Genomic DNA, 16,347 nt, shown 5'->3' on the forward strand with positions numbered 1-16,347 from the left:
AAAAAGAGTTCAAGTTAAGACAATACTTCAAAGAGAATTAACGAAAAGTATTTCTTTTCTTTCTTTCTCTCTTTTCTTTTTTTAACTAAAAGCCTTGACACAACAGTAATCCTCCTGCAGGTCACACTCTCTGCTGTGTTCTTAGCTCACAGCGCCCCTTGTGGCCAATTCTAAACTGAATGCATGCTACCCTCCTATTCCAGCAGTGCTTGGAATAGACGTGCATTTCACCAGTAAACCCCATCAGATAAGAATATACTCTGAGGCACAACACAGAGGATTTTACAGTTAGGAGTCAGCACAGAATTGCACAACTGTCTCTACAGCAGGTGAGGAGAGAAAGAACGACTATCAGGCTCCTTGTACAGTTTTCATTGTACTAATGTCTAGTGGGTTAAATTACAGTGAAAATAAACTATTTCTCTGATTTCTAATGATGCTGTGGTAGCCCCTCAAGGACCCCTGGAGCTTCCAGGAACAGAACCCTGCGCAGGAGCCAAGTCACTGCAGTAAGATGTTGGGCTGAAAAGACAGTTTTCCAGCCAATTTGAGTCTTTTTTTCAAGTATCCAAATGATATTTTCTGCTCTATTACAGAGCGGAATGATGACGAAAGTATGACAGAGGAAGGTGGAAAGATGGGGAAGAGAGGGAGAGTTTGGAGGGGGTGGACATATCAGATTCATACCTCCCAACATATCCCTTTTTTAGTTCATAACTGCCAAGGGTATTAATAATTAATGAGGACAATTCTCTGGCGTCTGGATGAGTCATACTTTCTGCTACTTGGTTTCCCAAAAGCCCCATAGGTTGGATTAACACAGAAACAGAAAAATCTGAATTTTAACCCCAAAATGGAACAGGCATGAATGTTTGATAGTTCCCTAAAAACACACGGAGCGAAGATACCTGCTAGACAATAAGCTCAGTGCCAAAAAGCTTCAAAAGTAAGACGAATTGTTTGGACGTGGAAACAACAGAAAGAGAGACAAAAAAAGAGATCATGCTAAGGAATGTGAAGGTGGCTACATTAACGATGCTTAATTTTACATGTTGAAATGATATTTTCAAGCTTCAGATGTTTAGTTTGGCATTTTTTTTGCTTAAATTTAGATTTGAACTAATAGTGTTGACGGAACGTACACCAACACCATAAGATGTGGTTCTTAACTCTGTGGTAAAGCACAAATGGTTTCATGGCCTTAAGTGTAACAAGCAGCAGTTTCCACAGCCAGTTTCCTCAAACTAAGCAGACTAAGCAAACATATATTATGCTTGAAGGGCAGCCAGTGTTTGAACATGAACAAAACAAGTACAACATTCTGTCACTTGAGCTGGAGTCTCTCCAACACTGAGCTGTCAGACAATCCAACTTGTTGTGTAAAAAAACTCAAAGCGGGGTATAAAGGAGTTGGCAGTTTCAGTGGAAGAATCTCTTTTTGAAGCAGCCTAGAAAAGCTAAGATGATGTAAACTAAAAGAAATAGGGGGACACAGTGCAAATAGGTGCTGATTTTAATACCTTGATTTCAACATGATTATACAAGAGAAAATGAACCAATATACAGGAGATTTATGACCGATAGAAAATTGTATTTATTATACTTTCCAAGATACATTCTATTCATTTGTAACACTCATAATTTTAACGTAACAATACTTTTTAAATAAGGACCGGATAGAGTTAGGTTGATAAAAGAATTTCGAAATAGAACCTGTCTTGACAATATAACCTCAAACTAAATAAATTAAACAAAATTATTTGAAGCCATCATGACTGAGCATTTTTACTAATATTGCACATGATGTTTTATGATATGATTCTGCCCAGATCTGACAATTTAGAGCTTGAATTTGCAGCCTTCCTCGTCCCGCGAATGTCTCCATTCCCATCCCAACAATTCTGGAACCATATCAAGTTTAATGCACATTTATTTTGGTTGCATAATGTTAATAAGAAACCTTTTACAAGATACTGTGGGAGATATAAGAATAAGGAAACTGCTTGAAACTTCACAGACTCTATCAGGCCTCAGCTTGTCGTGCGACACAATAAAAAGGAAACATCACAGATCACATTTCACAACCCTCGTCCAGCGGGTCGAGTTCTTCAGTAAACTGAGAGAAACAAAAACCCTTGAATTGACACTTGACACAACAGTCACTTCGCTCTGATTAGCTCTGATGCATCATTCTATCAAGTCCTTTCCACTCTTTGCGTATTATTCTTTTTAAATAATACCAATAACTCTTTAAATAATCCTGCATAGAAAAATAAATTAACTATGTTGTTAAATTTTTTTACTACGAATTGAGAGCTGACAAGGGGAGGTGGATCACCGATTGAATTATATTAGCGGTTTGTTTGACAATTCTGGCTTGTAGTCTCTTGATGATGATGCTCCGTCGAACAGTGTGTGTGTTTGTGTGTGTCTGTGTGTGCATGTGTAGATGCTTGTCCTTCCTTGTATTTTACAAACCAGTCCCACAGATACAAATAATGTAAGACTTACAAAATAAATTCCAGGTTACGCTTACATGGCAAGCAGCTTTGTAATTTTTTATCCTTGGGTTTTTCATTTTTCAGAAACAACATCCTCTGACAGTGTATGTGCCGTTAGATTTCACCCAAAACATACAGTTACTGTAAGTAGCAATTTTGAAAAGAAACACAACTCCATTCAGAAGACACTATATTTAACATGGCTCTTTACACAAAGAGAACAAGTCACAAAATCATTCCCCAAAAGAGTTTTGCAGTGCCTCCAATTCCCATGAATGGAAAACAGGGGCCAGGGGTTTAGCCTCCCGGCAAAGAGCAGGTATACTGCTACGGGTGTGTAATCCATACAAGATGGCAGAGAGTCTGCAGCCGACTCCAGAGAGTATCCCCAAGAACAAACCGATATCCCCGTAAATAAAATTAAAAAAGCAAAGTAGCATCCATTGAGTCCCCAACTCTGTTAATCTTATCCCAGAAGAAGTGATTTTGGATACCTTCCAGATCAAAAGAACAACAACCAACGTGCCCTCCTTTTTCTTTTTTCTCTTTTTTAAACGAGGGTTGAACACAGCGAGGTATATTCTCAAGCACTGTTTTCAAGACCCTTTGATTTGGTTGGAAAAACAAAAGGAGGAGAAAAAGACCAACAAGAACAACAAAAATAAGAAGATAAGTACCCATTTCAATAGCAGCAAAAAATACTATGACTGTCTGGTTGCTTTTGAGGGTGTCCTGTGGTATGTATGTGGGATTCATACATGTAGTGGCATGGATAATCCAAAAGGTCTTTTACTGTGAAATAGATCCACGTTGATTCTAGTAATAGCTTTTGTAGTGTGGAGCCATTTTGTCCATCTCTGCATTGGTCATTAAGGATTTCCAGAAGGCACTTTGTTGCTGTGTGTGGGAGTGTGTGTGCATGTGTGGCTGCAGAGAGGGAGGTGAATGCAGAAAGCGAGAGATCTTGGGGGGCTGAATGGTGTTTGTGTGTGGCCAGAGGGGGAGAAAGAATGAGAGAAAAGAGAGGAAATGTGTTTGGCTGTCTGTCTGCCTGTATGTGTGTCTGACTTCCTTGTGTATCTGTGTAATCAATGCACTAAATCAAACACAACAATCCCTACATTTTACTCAGCGCAGTCTGCTCCTCCAGCACCTGCAGGTAATCAGGTGTTCCTTGGAGCTTGGCTTTCAGCTCGTAATACTCACTTTTTCTCTGCTCCACCACGATCTTACTGTGGTTCCCGCCTATCAGCGACGACTTCTTCATCTTTTTATCCAGCGTTTTCTCCGGGTAGCGGATTTCGTACCCGCCCATCCCTATACTGTTGAAATCTCTTTTGCTGTCCAGGAAGTTCTGGATGAACATGCTGGGCTCTCTGTGGGGGAGAAACTCCTCGAGTTCGTCGATGGTGCTGAGGCGTTTGTTGCGCTCCAGGGTGGAAAGCGAGTCTTTATCCTTGTCGGCACTGTTCCGGAGGATGATCTTCTGCCTCTGCGAGTCTGCAAACTTAAACCCAGCATCCATGTCTGAGGAACGTCCGATCCCACAGGTGTGGCTCTTGCCAATGTGCTCGATGGTCTGGGGGATGAATGTCTCGCCTCCCAAGTCGTCTCCGGGGATGGAGCCTTTTTTGCCAGATTTGTGGCTGTGTCTGCGGAGCTGCAACGACATGGAGCCGCACTCCTGATTCCCAAGCCCCTCCTGCCTGCCCACTGGTTTTTTATTCCGCCTCAGGACAAAGACTAGAAGGCAGAAGGCCACGAACACAGTAAGGATAAGTACTACGAGGATGCTGAGGATCATGATGGAGAGGGGCACCGGCCCTCCCGGTGGTGCTTTGCCAACTCCGGCAGGCGACACTGAGGTCAATACAGGGGTGGCGCTAGTGAGAATAAACGGTGGTCTCGCAACAAGTTTAGGGCACAGGATCTCATTTTTCAAGAGGCGCAGCTCTATGTTGGAGAACTGCACAGGGGAGGCACATTTCACCTCTTTGGCAGCCACTCCATCACTTAGCTTCTCTAGCCAGAGTTTGAGGGCGACAAGATCGCAGGAACACTCCCACGGGTTGCCTTCCAGGTCTATCTGGGTCAATGATCGCAGCTGGTCCAAGACACCACTCACTGGCAGGGTCATGAAGTGGTTGTTTTTCAGATTCAGTCTGGCTAAAGAGACACCCGAAAACACGTAGGCGGGGAGACTCCGCAGAACATTGTTGTTGAGATACAGGAGTTGCAGGTTCGGCATTGAATCAAATGTGCCCGCTAATATTTCTTTTATGGCATTGTATTCCAAATATAGGTACTGTAGGTTTGAGAGGCCCAGAAACATCTCTGGGTGTAACTGTTCAAGTTGGTTTCCATTCAAATACAGTCTCCTTAAGTTAGTGAGGTTAGCAAACACGCCTTTCTGGACTGTGACAATTTGATTGCTGCCAAGATGTAGCAAATCTAAGCCCTCAAACCCTTGGAAATCAGTTGGGCTTATGTCACGGATGTAATTCCCACTCAGGTGAAGTTTCTTGGCATTTGGGGGTTTGGGAATGAGATCAGCTAAATTTTTAATATTCCTCTCCTGACAGCTGACGCTGATGCCAAAGTCAGAGGGGTGGGCTTTACAGCTGCAGGGCTGTGGACACAACAATGGAGGGGTCCGTGTCTGAAAGGAAACAATCTGGCTATTTCTTCCAAAAGGGGGTAAACCAGCCACAATACCATTACCGTAAATCTTAGATGAGTCAGTGGTTTTTGGCGCTTTTGTGGCTATGGGAGCCACCGTAGTTGGGGACATTTTGGAGGGTGACTGCCCATTATCAGGCGGTGCGGGCGGCATCCTTACATCAAAGTCACTTCCTGTTCCCATGGGACAAAGCTCCTGTTTGTTGGTTTCTTTCAGGAGCCTCCCGTACAAGTCACTTGGTGTTTCACATATGGCCTCGCCGATAAAAATATTATAGGGCATGTTTTCAAGCCATGCCTTGAGAGGTGCTAAATCACAGGTACAATTCCAGGGGTTGTCATCCAGCTGCAGCTCTACAATGCGCCCAATATGCTCCAGAACCCCCAAATAAGGAAGCTTCTGGATCCTGTTCCCCCTTATATCCAGGTGTGTGAGCGAGGCAAAGCGAAATATGTTGTCAGGAAGTGCCTGTATGAGATTATCATTCAGGATGAGCACTTTTAGCTTGTGCAGTTTGTTAAATGCTCCCTTTTCAATGTATTTTATCAAGTTGTAGTCAGCCTGAAGATATTCCAAGTTTTCTATCCCTTGGAAAGTGTCTGCTCGCAGCACCTTTAACTCATTATTGTTCAGGTGCAGCTGTTTCAATGAGCTCATCCCCATGAACGCTCCACCTTCAATGTTCTGCAGTTTATTGTTCCCCAGCTGCAGTGACACAGCATGGGTAAAGTTAAGGAACGAGTTTGGGTATAGTATGATTAAGAAGTTGTTTTGGAAGTTCAGGTGGTATAGGGACGAGGCCGGTGGGATGAGCTGCGTGGGTCGATAGACAGTGATCTTCTCGCAGTTGACGTACAGCACGTTTTCCACCGACATGCAGGAGCAGGCGCTGCAGGTCTCAGCCATCAAGTCCGAGGCGGACGGGTCTGCCATCTGGGGTCCGTCCGACATGGAGGGGGAGGAGAGGGAGGAGGAGAGGGAGCCGGAGATGGAAGAAGAAAAGGCTGCCAGTAGGAGTACGAGCAGCATCTCGCCGGTTAGAAATCCTCCCCCAGAAAACCATTTAGTAACCTTTGGAGAAAAAAAAAAGACAGGTGCATGCACATACATTCACACACACAGGGGTACATATGTGCAAACAAGCCCAGAGATGCATGTTCATGCGCACACACACACACACACACAGAAAACAAACCATCAAAATAAATACTTGATATTGATTATACTGAAATTGCAACATTTAATATTTTTTCCAGCTTTCTTAAAATCTAAAAACCACATCAGGGATGGTATTATTACCTTTTACTGTAAATATAATATGCAAATTGCCATGTTAATGCTGTACATTTGTAATTATTGCACTTTTTGTTAGAATCATTGCAGTGAGTAGCTTTGACACAAAGATTCACCCTAATCATTGGATGTCTGATGCAGATTATTTAATACTGCCGGAAAAGTACCATATGCTTTGGAAATTACTCAAACCCATGAACTGCTGCACATCTATGCATCTTATTCCGACATCCAAAGCATGAAGCATCGTTTTGGAAAATGTCTAAGACAGCAGCAGACTATATTCTTCCCCTCTCAGCATATTCAAAATAATCAAAGTCAAAGAGCTGCAGTTCTCTTTTTCATGGAGATCTCATTTTAAGCCAGCAGCAACACCACCACCACTAAGCAGCACATTCAGGTTATTTAGGAAAGCAACTGTGAGAGCAAGAGGAAGAGGAAGAATTGGGACTGTGTCCAATGCTGACATATTGAGAGGGTTTGAGTGGCACTCATTTATCACACAGAGAACATTTCCCCCCCCCCCATATTTGACACCAAATAGGAAAAGAAAGAAAAATGATCCTCAAATGTAGAAAAAAATAAATAAATCTGGTACTATTTTAAAGGAACATAGATGAAATTTAGATAAATTAGACGTACCCAAAGCTGAGGTGGTAATGAATGCGGCTCCCTCTGGAGACACGGGGCAGCATTGGTGAGACATGGATGGAGACGTGCGCAAACAGTCCTCCCAGCTGAAGTACAACGCAGACAGTTATAGGGGCGCAACAAGGTTTCTCCAGCCCCTATATCCCCATGTAGGCTACTGTATATCAACTCGAGCCAGGCAAACTGGAGGGGGGTGCGGTGGAGATGGAGAGAAAGGAGAGGGGAGGGGGACGCTCCGATTTCACCCGATGCGTCTCTTGCTGACGGGCTCCTCTTGCTTGGAAAAATCACCCCTCTGGTCGTTCGGTCCCCAAGGTGGCTGTACTACCTCCATGGGAGAGCATTCATTTGGTTGCAGGAGATAGAGACCGAGAGAGTGGGAGAAAGGAGAGAGAGGAGGAGAGTGAGAGAGAGATAGGGAAAGACAGAGAGAAAGGGAGAGGCAGACAGCTTCTAGAGATCTTGACAGCGCGTCCGGCGACTCCAAGGCGTGAAAAAAGGCGCAAGGCGATCGCTGATGCGGTGAAATAAGTCCTTCATTCTTTGGAGTTTTTTTTTTTTTTTTCAGGGGGAAACTGGAGAAGGGAGATGAGCAGAGGAGAGGAGACAAATGGGGGAGAGATGATGGCCAACACTGTGCGTCTGGCTTCACTTCGGCTCAGCAACCCCCAACGATCCAATGAATAAATACTGGTTTGTTTCGAGCGAAGTTGCGCACCGTGATAATGCTTCAGAGTGAAAAAGCAGCCAAAACGCTCCCATCAGGTTATGAGTATCAGTATATTATCTTTACTTTCAGGCAGCATAAATCCAGTCCTTTGCTCTGACCCCGTGCAAAGCAGTTATTTTCTCTTCAGCGATCAGTTTATTTGCACGTAGCGGGAGAAGAGATGCTTATTTCAGTCTCCATCCAACGGGAGGGAAGAAAAAAAAGGACGGATGTGAAAAGAAGGGCTATGGCGGGGGGCGGGAGCGGAGAAGCACAGAGAGAAACAAGAGAGACAAGTCAGGACAACAGAAACCGGTGCGTAAAAATGAATAATGCAGTTATTCAGCCTTTAGTCCGCTGCGGTGCAAGTGAGGAGCTGGAAACTCCGCGCTTTCTCCCGTTTCCATCGGTCCACAGAAATTGTAATAAAAAACAACTTGGAGAGGAGATGTGGGGATTTTTAAAGCCAAAAATATCCAGTTGGAAAAAATGGAGGGAGTTAGGGTTAGAGAGGAAAGCAGGCTTGTGTTCCCCCCTCCTGTAAGACAGAACAGAATCCGTGTTAGGCGCATGAGTGTGTGCTGGCTCCTTCTGCAGCCGCATTCACTGAGCTTCCCACACGACTAAAAGAGGAGAATGCAGAGATGTAGAGAGAGAGAGAGAGAGAGAGAGGAGGAGGAGGCAGGTGGGAGGGGAGGAGGGGGGGGGGTCTCACCAAAAAAAAAAAACTTCAGACCTTGATACAGATCCGATATTTTCAGCGCACACATTAATGGCTGTGTTTCTGACAGTTTATTATGATTTTCTAATTATCCGATTTTTTTTTTTTTTTTTGGAAATTTTAAAACAAGAATGCTCTCACCTGTTTTATTTTTTCCCTCCCTGTGTAACCTCCAAGGGGATCAAGATCAAAGCTGATGAAAAGCGAGGAGGGGGAGTGTGTGTGTGTGTGTGTGTGTGGGGGGGGGGCTTTACCTGCCAAATCGTCGCATTGGACTTGACTTGCGTGACACGACCTGAGCGCGTCCCCGAGGTCCGACTGGAGAGAGACCGAGGGAGCGAGAGCGGGAGTGTGTGTGCTTAAACCCGGGCACGGGAGCGCGCATGTGAGCGGCATTTTAAATAGTAGGGATGGAGAGAGGAGGGGGGGTGGGGGGAGGAAGAGGAGAGGGGGTTATTAATTCAGGAGTGCTGCAGTCAGACGGGCAGCAAGAGGGGAAAAAAGGAGAAGGAGGTGGGAAATCAGTCAATCAGAGGCTTGTATGCGGTTCCCATTTTTCTCCCTTTCTGTGTGTTTTGCAGTAGAGAACGGATCGGAGCAGAGAGGAGAGGAGATGGATGGCGCGGTGGAGAGGAGGAGGAGATGAGCGCATTAAGGTACGGCTACACCCCTGCTTCTAATATTATTTCTTCCCAAAATTGGATAAGCTCCTTAAAATGACTGACAATATATATATATGTGTGTGTTTCTATCTATCTGTTTCTTTATTAACGTGAGATGAGTCCCCGGCTGAGTTCAGCGGCGCAGCGCCCGCGCCCGCGCTCTTGTCCCTGCAGCTGACACCCATGGGAGAAAAGGGAGTCGCACCTGAAACCTGACAGTGCTCGGCCTCACCGGAAGCCTCACCTCTGGTTTCCTCTTGCAACAGGTGAATAAAACCAGGCTGGAGAAAAGGGAAGATGGGCGGATTTGTTGGCAGTGGGGATGGATGTTATCTTGTATCAAATTATGCAGGTGAGAATGAACCTCGACATAATTTCATATTAAAAGAATAAAATAAAATCTGTAGTATTGAACACATGGTGTGATAATGGCTGTGTAACATGTAGGACCATAACGTTTACATCTGTATCTAATTGTAGCCTAGGTTACTGTTTGATTTGATTTTGTGTTGCACCACTTCCCACTACTGCCTAGAAATATTCAACTCTTGATGGAAATATCCATTTTCTCCATGGAAGATACTGTAAATTCATAAATACTCTATTTTACTTACTTTTGAATGCATTCACAGTGTACCTCATCTAGTAATTAGTAACTTTTAAGATATTAGTGTGCAGTACCAAAGAAAAAATTCAATATACAGAGAAGAGTCATTTTCAGCACATTTTTCAGTGAGGTTTGGTACATCACAGGTGTTCACAGTTTGTGCTTGCTGGTATGCGTTAATAGTTCCAAACAGAAATCATATTTGACAAAACAATTCCAACTCAAGGTCCGCTTACTGGCTTTTTTTCTGGAGCTTTCGACCAGAACTACAGAAAGCAAGGCGACGTTAAGTTGTAACTGTTTTGTCAGACTACTATTTCTGAGCTCAAAAATGAACTTTTTCCTGCTTAACAGCCTACTGCTCTGTCAGCCCATGAAAGAAGCAGTTAATAATATGCAGCAGGATGTGTTGCAAAGGAAGCCATTCATGTCACATTCTTATACAGAGCATTTTTCCATGTTACTGCTATACAGTACCGCTCCATTGTATTATGTTTGATTCCAAAAAGTCATATTACAAACTCATATTACTCAACATATAATGCGACTCATTTAACTGCAGTCGTTAATGGTCTTGTAACCTTCACATTAAAAGGTGATATTTGTGTTCTGGAAAGTGCATAATTGAACGTAACGTATCATTTAACAGAAACTGTATTCATTTTCTGTTTGACAGACATATTGTGACAGACAATAACCCATTGCACAAAAGAGTACACGTTAATGGAAGTGAAATGTCTGAATAGGAAATGCATTTACGATGCTTTTAGAGTCGTCTTCTTCGGATACAACCTCCCGCACTCCGCAAAGCCAGCTGGTAATTAAAGAACCTTCAAACTGGAAGTTATCATGTTTTGATAGAACATTCAGTCTCAATTATGTCTCATTCAGCTGAGTCCAGCAGCCTTCTAATGCAATTTATTGTTCAGTGTAAAAAAAAAAAAAAAAAAAAGCCCACTCACTCGATTGATTGATTCACAGTGATGTATGCAAACTGGGGCATGGCTGAGTTCTTATAAGCAGCTTCAAAAGTACCCCCGCCACCTGCATGAAAAGAGCAAATCAAGCAGTGTGTAGATTAATACGTGGGACCGCAAGAGTGTGTGTGTGTGTGTGTGTGTGTGTGTGTGTGAGTGTGCTGATATTTGACAGTCTTGGACATGTTCCTACACTGGCTGTGAGTGGCCTGAGGGAAGCAGGCCTACTAGAGAATGAGCCAGACAGTTGGCAAGGCCTCGGCTTCCGTCTCAGCTGTCGTTGGTAGTCTGGCCATGTGGCTGAGACTCTGCTTCCTGTGTCCAAACACAGGGGAAAAAAAATAAAAATCGAATCTCGTGTGCTCTAATCCCATTTGTTGAATTCAAAGAAAGCATTCTAATACGTGGTTAAAGGGATTCATGTGTCCCACCCCTCATTTGCTCTTGTTTTGTCCCTTACAGCCACTGTGAATGCTGGGAATGTCTCCTGTGCTGAGAATGTAGTGTTTGAAGTGTCGCCGCCATCTGGTCAGAAACGTAACTGCACTGAAATCATAAGAGCTAGGTAATGCTGCTCAGGTGAGGCCTGTTCTCTCTGTTTCCTCGTTTTTTATAATGATCCGTGGATTATTATTTTTTTTTTTTAGCAGTGTGGCACATTGCCACGATCACTGATCAATGGCTTTGGCATGTTTGGGTCACGGACACCGTTGTCCTGCTGCAGCTGTTTGCCAGCAGCAGCACTGATGCAAAACTAATACTGATGCAAATCTGGTATTAAAAGCCAATTCATTTGTCTTTTAGAGAGCACGTGAAAACTTATATTCCATAATAAGTTCTCTCCTTTTTCTTTTCTTTCATGAACAAATATGGAATATTATCATTTGATCAAACATTTCTCATGTGCAATTTAGTGGTAAAAGTGAGACTGTACTGCAGACACCAGTCAGAGCTGAAAAAATACTCTACAAACTCTTTTGTACATTTTTCAGGTAAAAACTCCACTTTATCTATATTTTTTTCCACTCAATATTGTCCTAAAATTTGCTATAATTGAACATCAATCAAATATTGAATATTAGATAATTCAGTATAGGACAGTGCTCCTTTTAGTGAAGATGGACATACAATATGTATCTATCATTAAGTATGGTCTCTATCAACAAATAATAAATGTGATTTTAAGGTTAGTGCTTTAATAATGATAATAATAATAATAATACAGAAAATTACACGGCATTTCCATTTTTTAATTAGACTGCCATTCATTTGGAAAGCATAATTTGACAGATTTCATAATTTCTAGATTGATACATGTGTAAAATGTAGGAAATAGCATTTAATATGCGCACACCTTTGAACCAAACTTAGGCCCTTCGTTGTAAAATCCTGTACAGTCATGAAGTATAGTACTGCGGTGGAAGAATTAGGCACACGCTGGGTGGAAGACATCCTCAACTGTCTTTTAGCCTGCAGTAAATCTAGTATCAGTACAAGACTGATCATCACGTGATGGTCCACTGAAAGGAGGCCTGCAGTCTTTCATTCTGAGGCCTGGGCTGCAGTTTCTGAAGGTCTAACGTAAGCAGTAAGAATGGGCTGAATGTGATGTGGTATTAAGATCACCGAGATTTGACTGCTTGAAGCTGTGAATGTACCACTGGTGTCAGTGGTGTAGTGCGAGTGAAGCACACAGTATTTTATTAGTGGAGGTGAGGATATGACTACAAGATCGGCGCTTTAAGTCCTCACACTGATTATAACAAGTGCTGCTTTCACTCAAAACATTGAAACGCCATTGTTAATTACATACATGTTATTTAGACATGAGTACCAGTCTTCTTTAAAGGATAAGGAAGTAATCATTATATATAAATAGATTTTCTTTTTTTGGCAACAAATTCCATGAAAAGACCAAATCCAATAATGCTTTCTTCTGTGTGTCAATACTTTCTGACTCACCCCAATCCTATTTGTTTCTACTGAAGACTGAAATCTTTATATATATATATATTATACAGCCATGCGTTCATGGTAATGGAAGAACGTCCATGTCGTTCTACTGAAGACTGAAATCTTTAAAAAGTGCCCACAAATTTATACTTTATATATTATATATATACTATATATATATATATATATATATATATATAATACATCCATGCGTTCATGGTAATGAAAGAACATGTCGTCCAGTGCAACAGTGTGGCTCATTGAGGTGTTTTTAATAGTTATTGAACAACAAAGGAGGAATAATGGCATTTGTTGACAGTAAGAAATACATAAAATATTGCTAGCCTCATCTTTTAAGAACCCAGAAAATTCTTACACAAGGACACCAGCCTTCACAAGGGGGACATGGACACCCTGCTGTGAATTAGAGAACCAGTGTAGCAGTGTAAATGGTCCATTATCAATATGACCACAGAAGAGACACGTTTCTGCTTTATTTGGATTGAGTAGTTTTAATAGTACTATGTTTACTGACATTACACATTATAACCACTTAGTGCTGCTGATTTTCTATCCAACCAGCGCATTGCATTCACCAGCTGCCCAGGGTAACGTGAATCAGACCTTATTTGGAAAGCTAGAAAGACAACCGGCAGGGTTCTGAGTCGAGAGTATGGAGGAGCAATGCCGGTGTGTTTCTAGGTCAGCACTAATCACAGGCCACGCTCACACTGAAGCCTCACTGCTCTCCTCTGATTGATTGTCACTCACAGTGGGATCTGTGCCCTATACCTGACACCAGTGTGGACGGGCCACGATTCTGAACTGACCTACATGTGCGCAAGTGACAGTAACTAAGACACCGCATCCCAGCGTCCTTTTGCGGAAGTAAGTAAAGGTCAGGAAAACTTTATTTATATATCACGTTTCAAAACCAGCATTGCAAAGTGCTCCGCAGTTACAAAAGGGATTTTAAAAAAAAAAAAAAAAAAAAGCACACAAGATAAGCAAACAATTTAAACTGTGTAAGTAAACAAAATGTTCAGAACCAGGATCACTCTTAATCCTGAAATGGAATTGGCATTGCCTCTGGAGGTCCCAAATGGTCCCAAATGTCACTGTTCACTGTTCCTGTGGTCTCCACGTAGCCACCATATTCCAGGGAGCCTTCACAACACCTCCATCACAGCTGTCCTCCATCTTTCTCTTCTGCCAGTCTAGACCGGCGGTTTTCCAACTAGTTTTTTCTTTTTCCTGGATAGTCTAACCTCTTCAGGCCATCCACAAAAGAAAAAAATCGCTCTTTGGATCAGCAGCACACAGTTCGGGCACATGCGACACGCAATTAGTGGTCGCAAGTAGACATTGCTTCTTATTAAACGGCCACCGGAAAATTGAATATTGCCTGATGCACACCTGGTAGACAGGTGACAGGAGAATGAAGTCAACAGAAGGAAGGAAGTGCACAGAGGTCACATGCTTTAAAAACCACTGGTCTGGACCGCCTGTGTCTGTGCAGATCATGATGGGAAGTCAGAGTGATGTACAGTGCATGAATAGTGAAATGCCTGCTGAGACTGAGGTCTCACTGACACGAACCAGTGTCAGATTTAAGGCCACAGAGAGCTGAAAATGGCAGATTCAATGGGATTTTTTTTTTCCTTCTTTTCACACTCATTAAAAACCAGGTCAGTGTCAAACACGACAATAAAGAGCTGTGCCCCTCTCACCTGCAGCCCGAGCAGAGCTGTAGGGACAGGGGTGGAAATGGGACTGGAGCCACTGAAGAGATATTGCGGTAACACTTCATTCGGCTATGCTTTTGTTTGTCAGGCATCAGGTGGCTAAAATTAGATATTTAACACCTCGATATTTGCTGTAACCCAAACCCTAAAAATAAGATTAGCCTTGACAAGGACTCCTGATGTGTACGGCAGACTTTCCACATCATTCTGACATGTTGAAAATAATTTGAACATCAGTTTTTGGCGAGCCAAATAAAAGCGTGACACTTATTTTGGGTGTAACAATGCAAGGCAGAATTATTGCATGTTATCAGCACTGCAGGACAGCTTTAACCCTGATAGTGACGGCGTGTTCTGAGCCGAGGGTGCAGCCCATTACTCTCTCCACCAGCGATGAAAGGACAAATAAATGCTTACAATGCCGGCTAGTGTACATAAATCGGCAGCGTTTGATAGCTCATTATTTATTTAGCAGCGTGCGCCATGGTGTGAGGTGCTCCCCTATTTAATACAAACAGCTGAGGTGTACAGAGCGTGTGGAAATATGCAAACGCAGAGTCACAGAGACACTGGGAAGCATAGAGGGATTGTTTAGTGTCCCAGAGAGGGACGGAGACAGGAGATGAGCTCCTGGGTCTGGACCAACCTTAAATACACACAACCTGTGCTAAAATTTAAAAAAAAAAAAACCCCAAACCCATTCTAGGATGTATCCAGTTGTCTGTGGTGTCTTTTCAGGGTCCTGTACTCACCATGTGAGTCTGTCATGGTTCAGGCCAGGGCTCATCTACTGCGTCCACAGAGACACGCAAAGATATAGACAGAGGTTAATTGGGCTCAGATGCACCTCGCTGTCCCGATGGGCTTGGCCTGCCACTCAGCCAAAACTCCAGTCCAAGCCCCAGTTTCCACATGAGCACACAGAGGCTTTGTTCACATGTGCACTGCACTCTGATAGTGGGTCACAGTCTCGTTAAGGCCTGTTTTAGGATAGTCTGTTCATATGCATATCTAACACGCAGCTTTGTGGGACTAGTTAGCAAATATGAATTCCGAGGTCCGATATTTGCACCTGCTACCTGCATCTGGATGATTTCTTAGAAAAAGTCTTGTGCTGCAAAGCCAATGTTGTTTGGTTTTTATGTTGCCAACCCGACGACTTGCTTCTGATTGGCTGACAGGTGGCTCAAACAGTTCCAGTCAACAGTTTAACCATTGTTCAAAATCAGTGTTCAAGGTACACTGTGTTAAACTACAGGTAACCATAGCAACAATATTTAAGCTTCTCAGCGCCTTACCGGTTAAAGGAATGGTTCAACATTTTGGGAAATATGCTTATTCACGTACTAGATGGTAAGAGTGATACCACTCTCATCTCTGTACGGTAACTATGAAGCTACAGCCAGCAGCCGGTTAGCTTGGCTTAGCATAAAGACTGGAAACAGGGGGAACCAGCTAGCCTGGCTCTGTCCAAAGGTAACAAAATCCGCCTACCGGCTCACTAGCTATGGGTGTAGTGGCACTGCACCCACAATACTTCCATTTCGGATCGAACAAACCAGATGTAATGTGTCCATTTTGTTACCATTGGACGGAGCCAGGCTAGCTCTTTCACTCCAGTCTTTATGCTAAGCTAAGCTAACCGGCTGCTGGCTCTAGCTTTATATTGAGAGTACAGCTATGAAAGTGGTATCAATCTTCTCATCTCTCGGGCAAAAAAGCCCCAAATGTCAAAGTGTTCCTTTAACGCTCTCAGGTGAAACTACTGTAAACCTTTCCTGGGTTAAACTGACTACAAACAAACCAATCCAAAAATGGATGATGATTTGAACGCTTCTGTTTTTTTTC

The 16,347-nt window shown here is 43.0% G+C and overlaps 1 protein-coding gene across 1 annotated transcript; it reads right to left on the reverse strand.

The window, feature by feature from the left end:
• Positions 1 to 1,495: 1,495 nt before the first annotated feature.
• slitrk4 (SLIT and NTRK-like family, member 4) lies at positions 1,496 to 7,448 on the reverse strand. The gene is made up of 2 exons (XM_044205567.1): positions 7,117 to 7,448; positions 1,496 to 6,252 (listed from the first exon to the last, which is right to left on the reverse strand). The coding sequence occupies exon 2, from the start codon at positions 6,208 to 6,210 to the stop codon at positions 3,619 to 3,621; it is 2,592 nt and encodes an 863-aa protein (XP_044061502.1). The 5' UTR covers positions 6,211 to 6,252; positions 7,117 to 7,448; the 3' UTR covers positions 1,496 to 3,618.
• Positions 7,449 to 16,347: the final 8,899 nt, after the last annotated feature.

The sequence above is a fragment of the Siniperca chuatsi genome, linkage group LG8 (genome assembly GCF_020085105.1).
Source record: "Siniperca chuatsi isolate FFG_IHB_CAS linkage group LG8, ASM2008510v1, whole genome shotgun sequence".
In the NCBI taxonomy this organism is placed as follows: domain Eukaryota; kingdom Metazoa; phylum Chordata; class Actinopteri; order Centrarchiformes; family Sinipercidae; genus Siniperca; species Siniperca chuatsi.